The 16,480-nt window shown below is 44.9% G+C and overlaps 1 protein-coding gene and 1 long non-coding RNA gene across 4 annotated transcripts in view; one reads left to right on the forward strand and one right to left on the reverse strand.

The window, feature by feature from the left end:
* hectd1 (HECT domain containing 1) overlaps positions 1–16,480 on the forward strand; it is a 66,342-nt gene that overhangs the window by 28,026 nt on the left and 21,836 nt on the right. For all 3 annotated transcript variants that reach the window (XM_034159784.1, XM_034159785.1, XM_034159786.1), the window contains exons 5-22: positions 2,298–2,525; positions 2,709–2,990; positions 3,102–3,372; positions 4,195–4,271; positions 5,156–5,254; positions 5,447–5,561; positions 5,636–5,810; positions 6,048–6,186; positions 7,582–7,752; positions 12,012–12,234; positions 12,426–12,689; positions 12,948–13,159; positions 13,238–13,384; positions 13,671–13,765; positions 13,968–14,073; positions 14,153–14,287; positions 14,554–14,693; positions 14,888–15,100. In XM_034159784.1, the coding sequence (XP_034015675.1) occupies positions 2,298–2,525; positions 2,709–2,990; positions 3,102–3,372; positions 4,195–4,271; positions 5,156–5,254; positions 5,447–5,561; positions 5,636–5,810; positions 6,048–6,186; positions 7,582–7,752; positions 12,012–12,234; positions 12,426–12,689; positions 12,948–13,159; positions 13,238–13,384; positions 13,671–13,765; positions 13,968–14,073; positions 14,153–14,287; positions 14,554–14,693; positions 14,888–15,100 (3,092 nt within the window). The remainder of the gene's footprint in view (positions 1–2,297; positions 2,526–2,708; positions 2,991–3,101; positions 3,373–4,194; positions 4,272–5,155; positions 5,255–5,446; positions 5,562–5,635; positions 5,811–6,047; positions 6,187–7,581; positions 7,753–12,011; positions 12,235–12,425; positions 12,690–12,947; positions 13,160–13,237; positions 13,385–13,670; positions 13,766–13,967; positions 14,074–14,152; positions 14,288–14,553; positions 14,694–14,887; positions 15,101–16,480) is intronic.
* On the reverse strand, positions 1,417–15,610 carry LOC117500997. The gene is made up of 3 exons (XR_004557909.1): positions 15,309–15,610; positions 2,125–2,132; positions 1,417–1,427 (listed from the first exon to the last, which is right to left on the reverse strand). It is a non-coding gene; the product is annotated as an uncharacterized LOC117500997 (long non-coding RNA).

Below are 16,480 nucleotides of genomic sequence, written 5' to 3' on the forward strand. Positions count from 1 at the left end.
AGGCTTGATTTACTACCGGAAATGCGAAGCAAGCTCCAAGAGCGGCCGTACAGGGACCGGATAGCCCTTAACAAAGGACCCCGTACTCCAGGAGCACCCCCCACAGGGCACCTCGAGGGACACGGTCGAACGACTTCTCCAGATCCACAAAACACATGTGGACTGGTTGGGCGAACTCCCATGAACTCTCGAGCACCCGATGGAGGGTGTAGAGCTGGTCCAGTGTGCTGCGACCAGCACGAAAACCACACTGCTCCTCCTGAATCTGAGGTTCGACTATCGGTCGAATTCTCCTCTCCAGTACTCTGGAATAGACCTTACTGGGGAGGCTGAGGAGTGTGACCCCCCCCCGTAACTGGAAAACACCCTCCGGTCCCCCTTCTTAAACAGAGGGACCACCACCCTGGTCCAATCCAGAGGCACTGTCCCCGACTGCCACGCGATGTTGCAGAGACGTGTCAACCAAGACAGTCCCACAACATCCAAAGACTTAAGGTACTCCGGACGGATTTCATCCACCCGAGGAGCTTTATGACCACCTCGGTGACTTCGGCCTGGGTAATGGATGAGTCTGCCTCTAGGTCCCCAGTCTTTGCTTCCTCTTCGGAAGATGTGACCACCGGGTTCGGGGATTGCCGCCGTGACAGGCACCAGAGACTCTGCGACCACAGCTGTGAGCGGTCGCATCTACAGTGGAGGTGGAGAACATGGTCCACTCGGACTCCATGTCTCCAACCTCCCCCAGGATCTGGGAGAAACTCTCCCGGAGGTGGGAGTTGAAGACCTCACTGACAGAGGGTTTCACCAGTCGTTCCCAGCAGACCCCCACGATACGTTTGGGCCTGCCAGGTCTGACCATCTTCCTCCTCTCCCAGTGGATCTATCTCGCCACCAGGTGGTGATCGGTCGACAGCTCAGCCCCTCTCTTCACCCGAGTGTCCGAGACATGTGGCCGATGGTCAGATGATATGACTACAAAGTCGATCATCGACCTCCGGCTCAGGGTGTCCTGGTGCCACGTGCACTCATGGACACCCTTGTGCTCGAATATGGTGTTTATGATGGACAAACTGTGGCTAGCCCCCCCCAGCGAGGTGACATTCCACGTCCCGACTGCCAGAGGCTGTGAGCACAAGCCGGGCCACCCGCCCTCGACTGCCACCCAGTCCTCTCTGCACCTGACCCCATGGCCCCCTCGGCAGGTGAACCCGCAGGAGGGGGGGCCCACGTCGCTCTTTTGGGCTGGGCCCTGCCGGGCCCCATGGGCTAAGGCCCGACCACCAGGTGCTCGCGCGTGAGCCCCAACCCCAGGCCTGGCTCCGCCATACCGGACGACGTCTCGGTCCTTGATATTATACTGGTCATGGGAGCTTCTGAACGGCCCTTAGTCTGACCTGTCCCCTAGGACCTGTTTGCCATGGGAGACCCTACCAGAGGCACAAAGCCCCCGACAACATAGCTCCTAGGATCATCCGGGTATGCAAACTCCCCCACCACAATAAGGCAGCAGTTCGAGGGGGAGAAAGATCTGCCTCCCTAGTCCATCGAATAGAATCACCATTTACTCCCTCTCATCTGTAAAATGTCTTGAGGGGTATTTCCACGAGAACAGTAGTATCCAGTTGTTTTACAGCTGCACATAAATGTGCTCTGCACAAACTGATTATTGTGGAATACGGAGCTTTAATCCTTCACCTGAGTGAAAACCTGTGGGAAAATCTTGCACAGTGTTTTTTGGAGCATGAATCTGCTTCTTGATAAACTGAACTTAACTATCACATATGTCACATAAAAACATGCAGCGTGAAACAAAATATCAGTATTTTAATAGTGCAGATCATGGCAGGGTTCTGTGTTCCACTGTTGGGGGAAAAAAACAAACACAAAAGCAAGTTTGAGACCAGTGGAGGTGTCAGTCAGAAAGTTAAGGTTTGTGCTTGTATCTGCCCCTTTCTCGTGGTTATCATGGGCTGTCATCACTGTTTGGCAATCTGAGTAGTTAGTCAGATCAAAGCATGTTGCCAGGTGTAGGACCACAAAAAAGCTGTATTTTTGAGAAGGAAAACAGTTGCTTAATCTTGAAATTGACATTAGCTTGATATTAAAGTGGATTTTCAGACCAACTGGAAGAACTGGTGTTTTTGTGGACCAACCTATACTAGGATAAATGGTTCAGCAGCGTTTGTCATCTGGCTCAGATGTGCCAAAATGTTCATTCTCTGCCAAAAGAAATCATGTAGAACTTGAATACACGTTACTACCAGAACATAGTCCAATCTAAACAAGTCTGTGTCCAGGTGCTGGAGCTGATCTGTACCAGGGAGTCTGGTGCCGTGTTTGAGGCTGGCGGTCTGAACTGTGTACTGACTTTCATCAGAGACAGTGGTCATCTGGTCCATAAAGACACACTGCATTCAGCCATGGCTGTCGTGTCCCGACTCTGCAGCAAAATGGAACCACAGGACTCATCTCTGGAGACCTGCGTTGAGTCCCTGTCCAGCCTCCTCAAACATGAAGACCACCAGGTAAACTGTGAAATGTCTTTTTTTTTTTTTTTTCTTTTTTTTTTTAAACGGTCATTCAAAGAACTTAATTACGGGAAGTTTGGAAACATTAAATTGTTGTGATATTTGATCAAATGGTTTAATGTTGACTGCACTCAATGTTTTTTCTCTCATACTAACAAGTGAACTTTTTTTCCCCATCAGGTATCAGATGGAGCTCTCCGTTGCTTTGCCTCATTGGCTGACCGGTTTACTCGTCGTGGGGTAGATCCTGCCCCTTTAGCCAAGCATGGCCTGACGGAAGAGCTGCTGTCTCGTATGGCTGCAGCCGGTGGCACTGCAACAGGGCTCGCATCTTCTTGTAAGCCGGGCCGAACTTCAACAGGTGCTACTCCCTCAACCCCAGACTCCAAGCTGAGTAACCAGGTGTCAACCATCGTTAGCCTGCTGTCCACACTCTGCAGAGGGTCACCACTTGTCACACACGTAAGTTGCACCAAAGAAGCAGCTCTGTTTTTGGCTATATTCAACTCTTTAATCAACATTTTTCTCTGCCGGTTTCTTCTCCTCACCTGATCCTCTCTTGGATTCCTTCAGGACCTCTTGCGTTCGGCCCTGCCGGACTCTATGGAGTCTGCTTTGGGAGGAGACGAGCGCTGTGTGCTGGACACCATGCGGCTGGTAGACCTGCTGCTTGTGCTGCTGTTTGAGGGACGTAAGGCGCTTCCCAAATCCACGGCAGGGTCAACCGGTCGGATTCCCGGCCTGAGACGCCTCGACAGTTCAGGGGAGAGATCACACCGGCAGCTCATCGACTGTATCCGCAGCAAAGACACGGATGCTCTGATCGACGCCATTGACACTGGAGGTAAGAACACAGCGAGGAAAAGCAGTCCACATGCTCGCACTTCTAGCAGATGTGTAACTGTGACCCACTCACTTTGGATGTATCTGGGATATAAAGTCTGTCCACCAGGTGGCAGGCCGAATCTGAATCATTCCTGGCTAAAATGGGAACACCTTTATTGAAAGGTTGCAATCAAAGAATTTTTTTTTTCCCCTCTCTGATCAGCTATTTTTTATATTGGCTGATGAATCCACTGGTTTTCTTATTAATCTCTCAATTAATTTGTGATTAGATGATGAATCCTTTGGTTAATTTTTACCAGTAAATAATAACCTCAAAATTTGCTGTTACCCTTTCAAGTTCTTGACAAGCAAATTATCATTTAACAATAAGTACTGCAAATAAAACAGTCCTATACTTATAATTTCATTCACAGCTCTTAAATATTTTTCTGCTCTTAATCCCCCTAATTTAAGACACAAGGAAAAGATCCAAGGAGCCAGTAATCATGAAAAGTTTAATTAAATGAGTCCTTCCTTGCCTCAGACACTTGTATTGTTATTTTGTATTAAAGCTGAGAGACTTGACCAATCAGGCTGGGGAATGTCTCATTGCTTCGGACATTTCTTTGAGACTACATTGAAATCTCTTGGTTGTGATGAATCCCACATTTTGATCGTACCCCTCGGGAGGATCACCTGTTTAATTTGCCCGTCCCCCCACAAGAAAGGCGTGCCTGTGAATATACCATTTTCAGCCTTGGTGAAGCTATCTTTATTAAACCATATATAGTCAAAATAATCCAAAACTGACTGAAGGCCACAGACTCTGTTTCTGTTCCAGCTTTCGAGGTGAACTTCATGGATGACGTTGGACAAACGCTGCTCAACTGGGCTTCGGCTTTTGGCACACAAGAAATGGTAAGTTTGTTGTCAGACACTCAGTGTTTCACTTAAGGATTACAGCTCGGCAGAAACATGGACACATTTTCTAGTCATCCCAAATCTATAATATATTTGCGTCTGTGATCATCTTCTCTCAAATTCTATTTAGGTTAAATGGCAGAGTGACACATTCAGTTTGTGGGATTTAAAAAAAAAAAAAAAGCTGTCATAACAGGACAACGATGATGAAGGCATAGTGTTCGTGTATACTTCCAGAAGCAGCCACCTCCAGCAAAAAACAAAACAAAACATTGCAGCACCCGTGTCTTTTTTTCCTGAACTTTTCAGGAAGACACTATGACCTCACTGCAAAGCTTTTTCAAATGACTGGGAGGAGAGGTGTAGTTTTGTTGATTTGTCACTCAATCTATCCACAAGAAAAAGAAAACCCATCTGTGATAGCAGATTAGATAGACACCATTTTCCTGCTGAGGGTGAGTACCTTTCACCATTGTGCAATATAAGCTCGTCATTAGATGTTTGTTGTCATCATAGAAACAAATCCCACAACGGCGGCTTCCCACCCCCACTGAAACTGCTGGGATGAAGCATCCGTGGGAGCTCTTTCAGCGCTTTTCTGCCAGGAGGGGGAGTTGGGGAATGCTTTATGCACACAGGGCCTTAAAGTCAAGAGATAATTTATAGCCTGGGTGTTTCCAAAATTGACTTGACTTCTGAGTAGAATGGAGTGTTTATTAAAAAAAAAAGTCAGTTCTCAGTCTTGGCACAAAGACTAGGACTTAACCTGAGAGAGCTACGGGGATGAGGGAGAGACCATTTTTATTCTGCCATCAGAAGACTTGTGTGTAATTCACCTGAATGATTCATCTTAATCAAACAAATGTGCATATTTGTTTCAGGTGGAGTTCCTTTGTGAGAGGGGTGCAGATGTCAACAGAGGTCAGAGGTCATCCTCGCTCCACTATGCTGCCTGTTTCGGACGTCCACAAGTAGCCAAGGTAACATCAGCTGTCTTTTATTTACACTGAGCTGTCTGTTAAAATTTTGGTTTGTTTACACGATAGCCACAGTGACAAACATTGTTTTGTTTTTTTATCCATCAATAAGTGGGGTCCAAAAACAGGAACCAAAGTAAGTCAGTGGTCATGCTGAATGTACCTGGTATCCTAAGCATGCAAGTATTTTTGCAGACTTTACTGCGTCATGGAGCAAACCCTGACCTGAGGGATGAGGACGGAAAGACGCCTCTGGACAAGGCCAGGGAGAGAGGACACAGTGAGGTGGTGGCCATACTTCAGTCCCCCGGTGAGTAAGGCCCCATTACTGCATGTGCACACAAAAGCCAAAGCTGCACTATAAAACAAATTCCTGTGTTTCAGGAGACTGGATGTGTCCCGTGAACAAGAGCGATGACAAGAAAAGGAAGGATGTGAACAAGGAGGAGGAGGAGGGCAGCGAACCCAGAGGAGACCCGGAAATGGCTCCCATCTACCTGAAGAGACTTCTGCCTGTTTTTGCACAAACCTTTCAGCATACCATGTTGCCTTCCATTAGGTACCATATTTGGGCCTGGTGCCTGTATCAGACCTGTTTATTGGGTGTTAGTGAGGGACTCAACTTAAAAAAAAAAATGCTAAGAGCAGAAAAACACTTCACATCATTTCAAAAGGAAGTTGAAAGCTGTTGCTTCTTTCTTTGAAAAATGTCAGACATGAAAGTGTGAAACTTTGAAGACTTCTGTTGGATTTCCTTTTGAATTAGATTTAATATCTTTGTGTTTTGTTGCTACAGGAAAGCCAGTCTAGCTCTGATTAGGAAGATGGTTCATTACAGTAGTGAAGTCCTCCTGAAGGAAGTCTGTGACAGTGAGACGGGGCACAACCTGCCCACTGTGCTGGTGGAGATCACTGCTACTGTCTTGGACCACGAGGTACGCATCACACTTGCAATAAACAAATCTGCATTTTGCTGCACAAGCACAGTATTAGATCTTAAGTACCGCATTAGTCCATGTGGTGGAAAGGCACCTGTTGATAAATACAAAGATTCAGTGAGGAAGAAACTCAACATTGTGCATAAAATGATTACACAATGTGATTTCTTACTGTAGGCCATAAGAGGTAGAATGCTAAAGCTGGAACAAAAATCCCAGCAATCTGTGGTGCGGCTTTTGCTATGGTTTGAACAGCACCTTCGGTGTTTAAGCACTCACTTTTTGTTAACTCAAAGTTGCCCTGGCCACGTGTATGAGCGTCAGCTTCCTGCAGTGCATGTATTAAAAGGACTGTGAAAGAGAATAATTGTTTACCTCACAGTATTGGCAAACATTTCCCAAAATTCTAATCAAGCCTTTTATAATCACTCTTCAAAAGAACAGGGCCCATATACTGTGAAGACGATGAAAGTCTACAACTCTGCCGGTATGGGAGGCCAGTACATCACAGGGTATTTCCCCTTCCAAAGTTGGTCCCGGTGTCGCAGACCGAACGATCCTCCCCTAAAAATTGGTCCGCCCTGCCTTCACTGCGCATGTGTCATTTCAGAGCTCAGCAGCATGTCTGAGACAGAGGCTCTTCACTCAGAGCAATCAAATGGATTAATGGGATTATTAATCATCAGATGACAAGGTAAAACCTCTTAAATCATTCTAAAGTCAGTTTTAAGTAGAAATCTGTCCGTTTTAAGCATAAACATAGCAATACTCCATGACGCTTTGAAATGACCGACGTGCAGTGAATGCATTAGCTAGCAGCTTGTGTAGCGGCGGCGCTCTGATCGCTTCCTCCATTTTTATGATGAAATAATGCCAAATTTATTTGGAAATAATTGTTGTACAAAAGCTTCAGATATCTGTCGCTGAGATAGATGATGACTGGAGTGCAGTTTTAAGCAGAAACAACGTGATTATCGGTGAACTGCGGCTAATGACGCATGCGCAGTGAAGGCAGAGTGTACCGATTTTTAGGGGGGCCGTTGGGTCTGCAACACTGGTTTATAGCCGGGTTGACTGGGACAGTGCAGACAAACCTCAGTCGATACCTCCTGTGACACGGAGCCGCCTGCTCTGTAAGGAACAAAACTCAAATTTTATTTCCCATCTATGCCAAGCCTTCCTCTATGTGTTATTTAACCTGCCAGTTTGAACAGCTAAAGATGACGTGCCTTAGTGTAGCTGCACATATAAACCTTAATCTTTCATTTTTAAGAAGGTCATATTTTCTTAGTTTATGTGTCCTGCCATTCGGAGATGGATCATTTTTTCTTTACACAAACGAAACCAGTGTCATGACTTCTGAATATATACATAAATATATCTCTGTGTTAGGATGACGACGACGGTCACCTCCTGGCCTTGCAGATCATCAGAGATCTTGTGGATAAAGGTGGAGATGTTTTCTTGGACCAGTTGGCTAGACTGGGAGTCATCAACAAGGTGTCCACTTTGGCTGGACCTGCCTCTGACGATGAGAACGAAGATGAAGCAAAGCCTGAGAAGGTATTTTCAGTGTGTGCATGTTTGCATTTAAAGGACTTTGTATTAAATTAGAATTTTTCTTTAGGGAGGGGCTGTGCAACTTCACCTGTTGTACTGTGAGTTACAGATTTTGCAGCTAAACAGCTCATACACATAGTTAGGGATGGGTATCGAGAACCGGTTCCTTTCAGGTATCGTTAAGAAATGGTTCGATCCACCGACATCAATAACCTTTTTACTTAACGATTCTCTTATCAGTCCTTCAGAGTGGCCGTTGTTTTTGGGGGTGTTTGTCAGGAAAATTATAACTTCTCTACATTGATTACAGACCCTGCAGCGGGGCTTTGCTTTGAACCTTGAACCAATCGAAGCAGTGATTCGCAGATCGAAGCAGTGCTTCGATCATTGCTTCATTTATAAAAAAAAATTTCTTTCGCTTTCCCGCGCTAAAACCCTAAAAAGCATATGGCTGAGAGTATTATTTACCTTTTTTTATGTTAAACCGACCTGTTATGGTTTTCTGAAACAGTTGATGTATTTTATAACTTAAAAACGGGACCGATGCTAACACGTTAGCATGTCTATGGCATTTTCAATGTTAAGTTAGCATTAAGCAGTTGCAGCTGTCAAGCGTTTGTTGTTGTAAAAGAGTCAAATGTATTACAAATTGTAATATTGTTTTATAAATAAAATAAATACATACATACATACAGAAATAAATGTTTCCTGTGAACACCTAGTGACTCTTAAACCTCCATTTCATCCCTGTCTTAAGTTTAATGACAGTTTGTTTTTCCTCACTAAATGGATGCTACACTCACTGCAGTTTATTGTCTGTAATAGTCCCAGATTGCATTTCAGAGCTTCTAGAATTCAAACATTTTCATGCAGGTGGTGTTGGGGGGGGGTAATTTTGGGTTTCAGCTCTTTTTGTTTTTCACCACTTTCATCCCTGAATATGTGAAATCGTGATTCACTTTTGTGCGGATTAAAGTTAGTAACTGGGACTCCTGTCTTGTTGCGAGAAAGAAAGAGAATCGTCCTCCGTTCTGTACACACAGCTCCAAATGCTGTGTGGCTCTCTGCCGAGTGAAGTTAGAACGATAGAATCCAGTCAGAATTAATAACTTCAAAGCAAAACACCATTTTATTTTTATTTATGTCCAGAGATCAAGGATACAGTGACCAATTTCATATGTATTTACTTTAAGACTCAATGACATACATAGAACCCTGCAAAGCCTACTTTTAGTACAAAATTCACAAGAGGTATTGATAAGGAATCGGATCAATCAGCAGAATCGATAATGGCATCGATATCGATAAAATCTTATCAATACCCATCCCTACACATAGTTAATGCCAGATACACTTCCTGATGCAAGTAACTAATTAACTATTCCTTTAATGCATGCAAAATGACCACAGTGTCGATAACCCTGCAGCAGCTTTGGACTGCAGAAACCCAATCTTTCACCTGTCATCTGTTTGTCTTGTTTCTTGCAACTGGAAAAATAAGCAGAGGATGCTGAGAGCTGCTGTAGACAGTCATGCTGTGTTCAGTCAACGCTTTGCCTAAAGCTGCTGTCATGGCTTACGTTTTCCTCGCTGCAGGAACACCTGCACAGTCAGACCTTCATCATGAAAATATAATGGTTTTATTATGACACTCTGCCTTGTTTCTCCCTCACATATCAAAGGAAAGCATGGCTTTCAGCAGGGGTCATATTCTGGCGGCTATCAACATAATAAAAAAAAAATACAGATGCTGCTTCCCAGCAATAAAAATACAAAACTGACACTCCTCCTCTCAGAATATGTTTTGTGCTGCAAATGCCATCACTGATTTTTATAATAGGTGTTTATTTCATTTTATACCCATTTATTCCTGTTAAGCTTTCCGGGGGAGCTGGAGCTGATTCCAGCAGTCATTGGGTGAAAGGCACCAGACAGGGTGCCAGTGTGTCACAGACCCACATGTAGACAAACAAACTCATTCACAAGCACATGATGGAAGGTCTTGTTTACCCAAAACCCTTGTGAAACCGAGCAGCATCTGCAGCCTGCACTTCAGATGAGTTACATGTGCCTGACAGTTGAGGATCATCCTGGTTTTTGTTTTGGTGCATGTTACCAGGTTACAGCTCAAATGGTAAATGGACTGCATTTATAAAGCGCTTTTCCATCTGCATCAGACGCTCAAAGCGCTTTACAATTATGCCTCACATTCACCCCCGATGTCAGGGTGCTGCCATACAAGGCGCTCACTACACACCAGGAGCAATAGGGGATTAAAGGCCTTGCCCAAGGGCCCTTCCAGTGAGGCGGGGATTTGAACCCATGATCTTCTGGACTCAAGCCCAACACCTTAACCACTAGACCATCACCTCCCCTAGCTTAAACAGCAAAGAGCCTATTACAGTCTATAATAAATGTGATTCTGTTTAATTTTTAATCACATTTGAATACCAGATTATGTTAGATCAATCATGGAATCATTAGATGTTCAAGTTCTCTTCAGTCTTCTGTTTTGGAAACAAATGCACTGACCACAAAAATAGGAGCCGATGTCGCCAACCGAACGGTCGCCCCCCTAAAAATCGGTCCGCACTGGCTTCACTGCATATGCATAATTAGCCGCATTTCACAGATTAACACCTTGTTTCTACTTCAGACTGCCTCCAGTCATCATCTATCTCAGCGACAGATATCTGAAGCTTTTGTACAACAATCATTTCTACATAAATTCAGCATTATTTCATCATAAAAGATGGGTGAAGCGATCAGCGCACCGCAGCAACACAAGCTGCTAGCTGATGCATTCACTGCACGTCGGTCATTTCAAAGCGTCAGAGTTTCTGCTTAAAACTGAATTTAGAATAATTTTAAGAGGTTTTACTTTATCATCTGATGGTTAATAGTCCCATTAATCTGTTTGATTGCTTTGGGTGAAGAGACTCCATCTCAGACGCGCTGCTGTGGTCCGAAATGACGCATGCACAGTGAAGACGGGCAGACCAATTTTGGGGTGGGGTGGGGGGGGGGGGGCGTTCGGTCTGAGACACCGGGTCTCTTCTTTAGAGGGGCATAACAGCTGTGAAGTAAAGCCCCTTTCACACTGGGGCCAATGTAGAATTGCATATTGCGGTGTACAGTCTATGCTGAGTTATGCAGCTCTATGCCAAATTTTACACAGCAGTATGCTGAGGGCTATGCGAGGTGAACGCAAGAAATTAAACCCGTTTAATTTTTTTTTTTTTTTTTTTTGAGTAGAGCACTGGACGCAGAAAGTGTGCAGTTTGTCTACACAACACTCCACAACTGTTGTAAATCTACACTACGCTACTGTACACCAAGCCTCCGCAATTCTACATGCCAGGGCGAAAAATCTTTTATCAGTACATACCTGGATTGATAGATTTTATTCATCCCGCTGGACTTTGCTGGCAGTGAAGCTTCAAAACCGCGGAAAATGAAGAGGCGAGCCAAGTCATGTCCAGATCTCCAACGGGAAGACATTTCCATGTCCATCCTTCACTTCTCACGGCGAATCACGCGTGCAACAGCCAGATGCAACTTTGGTTTTATTTCACCATCTCCACTTCTTTTACGATTGCAGCACGTTAAGTAAAGTCCATTAACTCCTGCTCACGGACAAATCTCCAGCGACAGGAAATGTCCATTGTCCATTTCTCATGCACGAACACGCGCGCGGTTGCCGGGTGCGCTCCAGGCACACGTCCTCTCCCCCCGTGTGCAATGTGAGTGCCGTTCATGTAACATTTTCAGAACGGAGTGCATTTCCATTGTCAAAAGAAAAAAGTAAAGGAGTGGACAGAAAAATAGCATGAGGGCTACATACGTGCCAGTAAGCAACTGACAGCAAGACTAGGAATGCAAACACACAGACTACGCCAAAAACTGCACAATTTTCCAGCGTACTCCATACTCATCACAACGCAACTGTATGCAAGCCAGGTGAAAGTGAAAGGGGCTTAAGACTCACACAAATGGTTTGCAAGGTCTAATCTGTTAACAAAGACGCCTAAACAAAAATCAACAAATGATGCACATGCAATGGACACATTGTGCTTCAGGCCTTTTTTTTTTTTTTTTGCCTTGGGACAAGTGAGAGGGACCACAGAAGTACTGACAGCACAGGATTATGTCATCCAGCTGTGTTTTCCACAGGGAAATTTAGACAGTTTTTTTTTTCTCTCCTGTGCAGTCCTTGTGCATCCTGTATCATCCTGGTTTCTTGATCTTTCTTATTACGACAGGAGGAGGAGGTGCAGGAGGATGCTCGGGAAATCCAGCAGGGCAAGCCATACCATTGGAGGGACTGGTCCATCATCAGGGGGCGAGACTGTCTGTACATCTGGTCAGATGCTGCAGCACTGGAGCTGTCCAATGGATCCAATGGCTGGTTCAGGTTCATCCTGGATGGGAAGCTGGCCACCATGTACTCTAGTGGCAGTCCAGAGGGTGGCTCCGACAGCTCTGGTACCTCCACACTGATCAGCTTTGCTTGCCTCAACAATGTCTCTCTGTTGCACATTTCAATCTCCTCCTTTCTTCTTCCTGGTTGCCCACTTTTCTCCCACTCTGACTCTTGTTTCATGTAACTTTTGTCGTCTTTCTTATTGCTTACGCTCCTTCTCTTCATTGGGTTTCTTCCGCCTCTGTTCCTGCAGAGTCTCGCAGTGAGTTCCTGGAGAAGCTGCAGAGGGCAAGGAGTCAGGTCAAACCAGTGACGTCCAGCCAGCCCATCCTTTCCAGCACTGGTCCAACCAAGCTGACTGTGGGGAACTGGTCTCTGACATGTCTGAAGGAGGGAGAGATTGCTATCCACAATTCTGATGGCCAGCAGGCCACCATCTTGAAGGAGGACCTGCTGGGCTTCGTCTTTGAGTCCAATCGAGGAACCAAGCACTCGTTCACTGCCGAGACCTCGCTGGGTGAGTCGCCTTTGTTTCCAGCTGCTCTCTCGGTTCCTCTGGTTGTTAGAATGAAACATGGTTACATATGAGACTTCAGATGTACAAGGAGAACAGAGCACGGGTGGCTGTGAACAGAGGACCTTCGCTTTAGGAGGAAAGCATACTCCTAAAGTTTCTCATGCTAAGCTGGTGTGTGTGTGTGTGTGTGTGTGTGTGTGATTTCAGAAGAGTGGACTGGAAGGTTATACATTTGGTGCTGCTGTTGTGTGTCTGCAGGCTCGGAGTTTGTGACAGGCTGGACGGGGAAACGAGGCAGGAAGCTGAAGTCCAAGCTGGAAAAGACAAAGCAGAAGGTGAAGAGTATGGCGAGAGAGCTGTATGATGACCATTTCAAAGCAGTGGAGAGCATGCCCCGAGGAGTGGTGGTCACCTTGAGGAACATCTCCACCCAGCTGGAATCAGCCTGGGAGCTGCACACCAACAGACAGGTCACACACCAGGCTAACTACAAATGCAACATACAGTGGTGTTACGGTTGGTGTTAAGACGTGTGATTGCTTTGACAGTGCTTTGAAGGCGAGAACACCTGGAGGGACCTGATGAAAACCGCTCTGGAGAACCTGATTGTAGTCCTGAAGGATGAAAACACTATTTCTCCATACGAGATGTGCAGCAGTGGTCTGGTCCAGGCTCTTTTCACCGTCCTCAACAATGTGAGTGTTCCTCTTGTTTGTTGTTTGCTCAGGACACAGTACGCTTCAGTAAGAAGGTTTGTTGTCAGTTAGTTCACTTCAGTTAAATTCTCTCTTCCTCTCAGTGAAATATTTGTCTGTATACAAATGTTTGTCATTTTATGTTATCATTTTTGTATGAAGTCTTTCTGTCTGAATGTGGAGATGTGTTTTGGATTAAGTTTCAGTAAATGCTATGCTGAAAATGAACAACATGAGGTATTTTTTTGTTGTTGTTGTTTTTTATTGTTGTATTTGTTTTGTGCAGAATGTGGAACCGGACCTGAAACATGATTGTAAACCTTTAATGGAGAGGATCAATGTATTTAAGGCAGCTTTTAGCGAGAATGAAGATGATGAAAGGTAACAACATGGAAGATTCTCTTATCGTTTCTGATTTAAAACTAGTTTAAGAAAAAAAATGTCCATGACTTTCGCATTTGAAAGTGATTGGGGGGGGGGAATTAAGGTTTTTGAAATTTTTATATGTATATGACAGAAAGTTCTATATGTTGTCTGTCAGTTGATAAACTCTTGCGTTAATCCTCGCTGCACCTGTTTGCAGCCGACCTGCTGTTGCCTTAATCCGTAAACTGATCGCGGTTCTGGAGTCAATCGAGCGTCTACCTCTACACCTCTATGACACTCCAGGATCCTCTTACAACTTGCAGGTGAGTTTCTTTAAGTTTTAGGCTGCCAGTGAACCAGAAAATGTCTGAAGCTGTTTTTTTGTGTTTGTTGGTGTGTCAGATTTTGACCAGGAGGTTGCGGTTCCGCCTGGAGAGGGCACCAGGTGAAACGGCACTGATTGACCGCACGGGCCGCATGTTGAAGATGGAACCGCTGGCAACTGTGGAGTCTCTAGAGCAATATTTGCTGAAAATGGTCCGTGACAGATGACACATTTTAATGTTTAATTTCACAGAAGTAAAATTGTTGAATAGAGAAAAGATTGCAGACAGACGAAATACTGTCATCAAGTAACTGCCAGAAATTGTACTTAGACAGTAAATCTTTGCAAGTAATGTTACTGTAAATCTGTAACTTTCCACCACTGGTTTCAAAATAAATAATTGAGTTTGTAGAAAGGGGGGAAAAAGTCAACATCACGACTGTTTTACACTCATGAAAAATGTCTTTTTAATCTCCAGGTTGCGAAGCAGTGGTATGACTTTGAACGCTCATCCTTTGTGTTTGTGAGAAAGCTGAGGGAAGGTCAAACCTTCACTTTCAGACACCAGCATAACTTTGATGAGAATGGGATCATCTACTGGGTCGGAACCAACGCCAAGTATGGACAGTGGCTATAGCCCTTCTTATTTATTATTTCAATGGCAAAAAAAAAAATGATGAGGTCTACAATGGCTTCTGCAGAAATAGGTTTTTCAGACTTTTGAATCATGTTTACGCTCATGTTCTTCTGACATTTCAGATAGATATAGATTAAAAACAAATCCTAACCAGACTGCTTTCTGTTTCCTTCAGGACAGCCTATGAATGGGTGAATCCTGCTGCATATGGTCTGGTGGTGGTGACATCCTCAGAGGGTCGTAACCTCCCTTACGGGCGGTTAGAGGACATCCTGAGTCGGGATAGCTCTGCCCTCAATTGCCACACTAACGACGATAAGAATGCCTGGTTCGCCGTCGACCTCGGGCTTTGGGTTATTCCTTCAGCTTACACTCTGAGACATGCCAGGTCTGAAAACACAAATGAAGACAGGAAATATGACTGACATGGACAATAAACACACTCATCTTCAACCGCTTAGTCCATTTAAAGGTCACAGGGAGTTGGAGCCTATCCCAGCAGTCAGAGCGTGAGGCGCGGTACACCCTGGACAGGACGCCAGTCTGTCACAGGGCCACATATAGACAGACACACATTCACACCTGCACTTAGGGACAATTTAAGTTTCCAGTCCACATAACCCACGTGTCTTTGGATGTGGGAGGAAGGCGGAGCACCCGGAGAGCACCCACGCAAACACAGGGAGAACATGCAAACTCCACACAGAAAGGCCACAGGTGGGAATCGAACCCATGACCTTCTCGCTGTGAGGCAGCAGTGCTAATCACTAAGGCACCGTGCTGCCCACAAAAGCTTATAATTATTGATAAATCTGGAGGATTTTTATTTATTTTTTTAATTACTCAAGAAAAATAAAATTATAAATAAATTTATAGATAGCCGTGTGTGTGGCAAAAATAATATGCAACAGAAAAGGAAGTGCTCCTCTGGAGTTAAGCAATGACAGATTGTAAGAAAAGTTCTTCCCTCTGTTTTCTGCTGAGCATAAAGTCTCGGTCCCACCAAATAATAAACCATGAATAATGAGGCACGCATGGGTGTGTCAGCGATTATTCGAAGAATGATCCATGTTTTAATCACGTATCCGCTATGAAGAAGCCGCTATGTGCCTCTGTACCTCACATGTGCCACATATCAGTCTCTCGCTCTCTATTTATTATAGCTATATAATACTAAATTGAATGTTTTTTGATCTTTCTTGATTTTTTATTTTTTTGTTTAAATGATTTTAGCACTAAACCATGTTAGTGTATGTTGTTGATGCTGTTATTTGTTAAATGGTGAGTCTATTTCATTCCTCCTGACCGCCAGAGGGCCGTGCTTTAGCACCTGGATAACTACATGTTCGCAGCACAGAGGTCGAGAATATATACCAACAAAGTCACACCATTGAATGTGACCTGGGTGACGTCACTGGTTACTCACCCAGCGCTCGCTTCTTTTCTACATTCTCGCATTCTTAGAGGTTGAGAACGCATTTAGCTGCGATTGCCACTCACGCTTGTAGCCTCGCAACCCACCTTCGGTTGGAGCTACGTGCACTGCACACGTCCTCCAGAGGCTGCGAGACACGGCTTCACCGTTTTTTGTATTCTTTGACGCCTGTCGTGAGTACACCTTCCTAAACGCTGGGTGCGCGCCTTGCCGCTGTCCTGCTGGATATTTTCCTCTGTGCACATTAGCTGTGTTGTTTCGATGAAGGCTGGCTATTTGTTTAGTTGTGTCGCTAACCACGTTAACTACGTGGTAGTGTGTGTATCAGAACCA

Source organism: Thalassophryne amazonica, chromosome 19 (assembly GCF_902500255.1).
Source record: "Thalassophryne amazonica chromosome 19, fThaAma1.1, whole genome shotgun sequence".
NCBI classification, from domain to species: Eukaryota; Metazoa; Chordata; class Actinopteri; order Batrachoidiformes; family Batrachoididae; genus Thalassophryne; species Thalassophryne amazonica.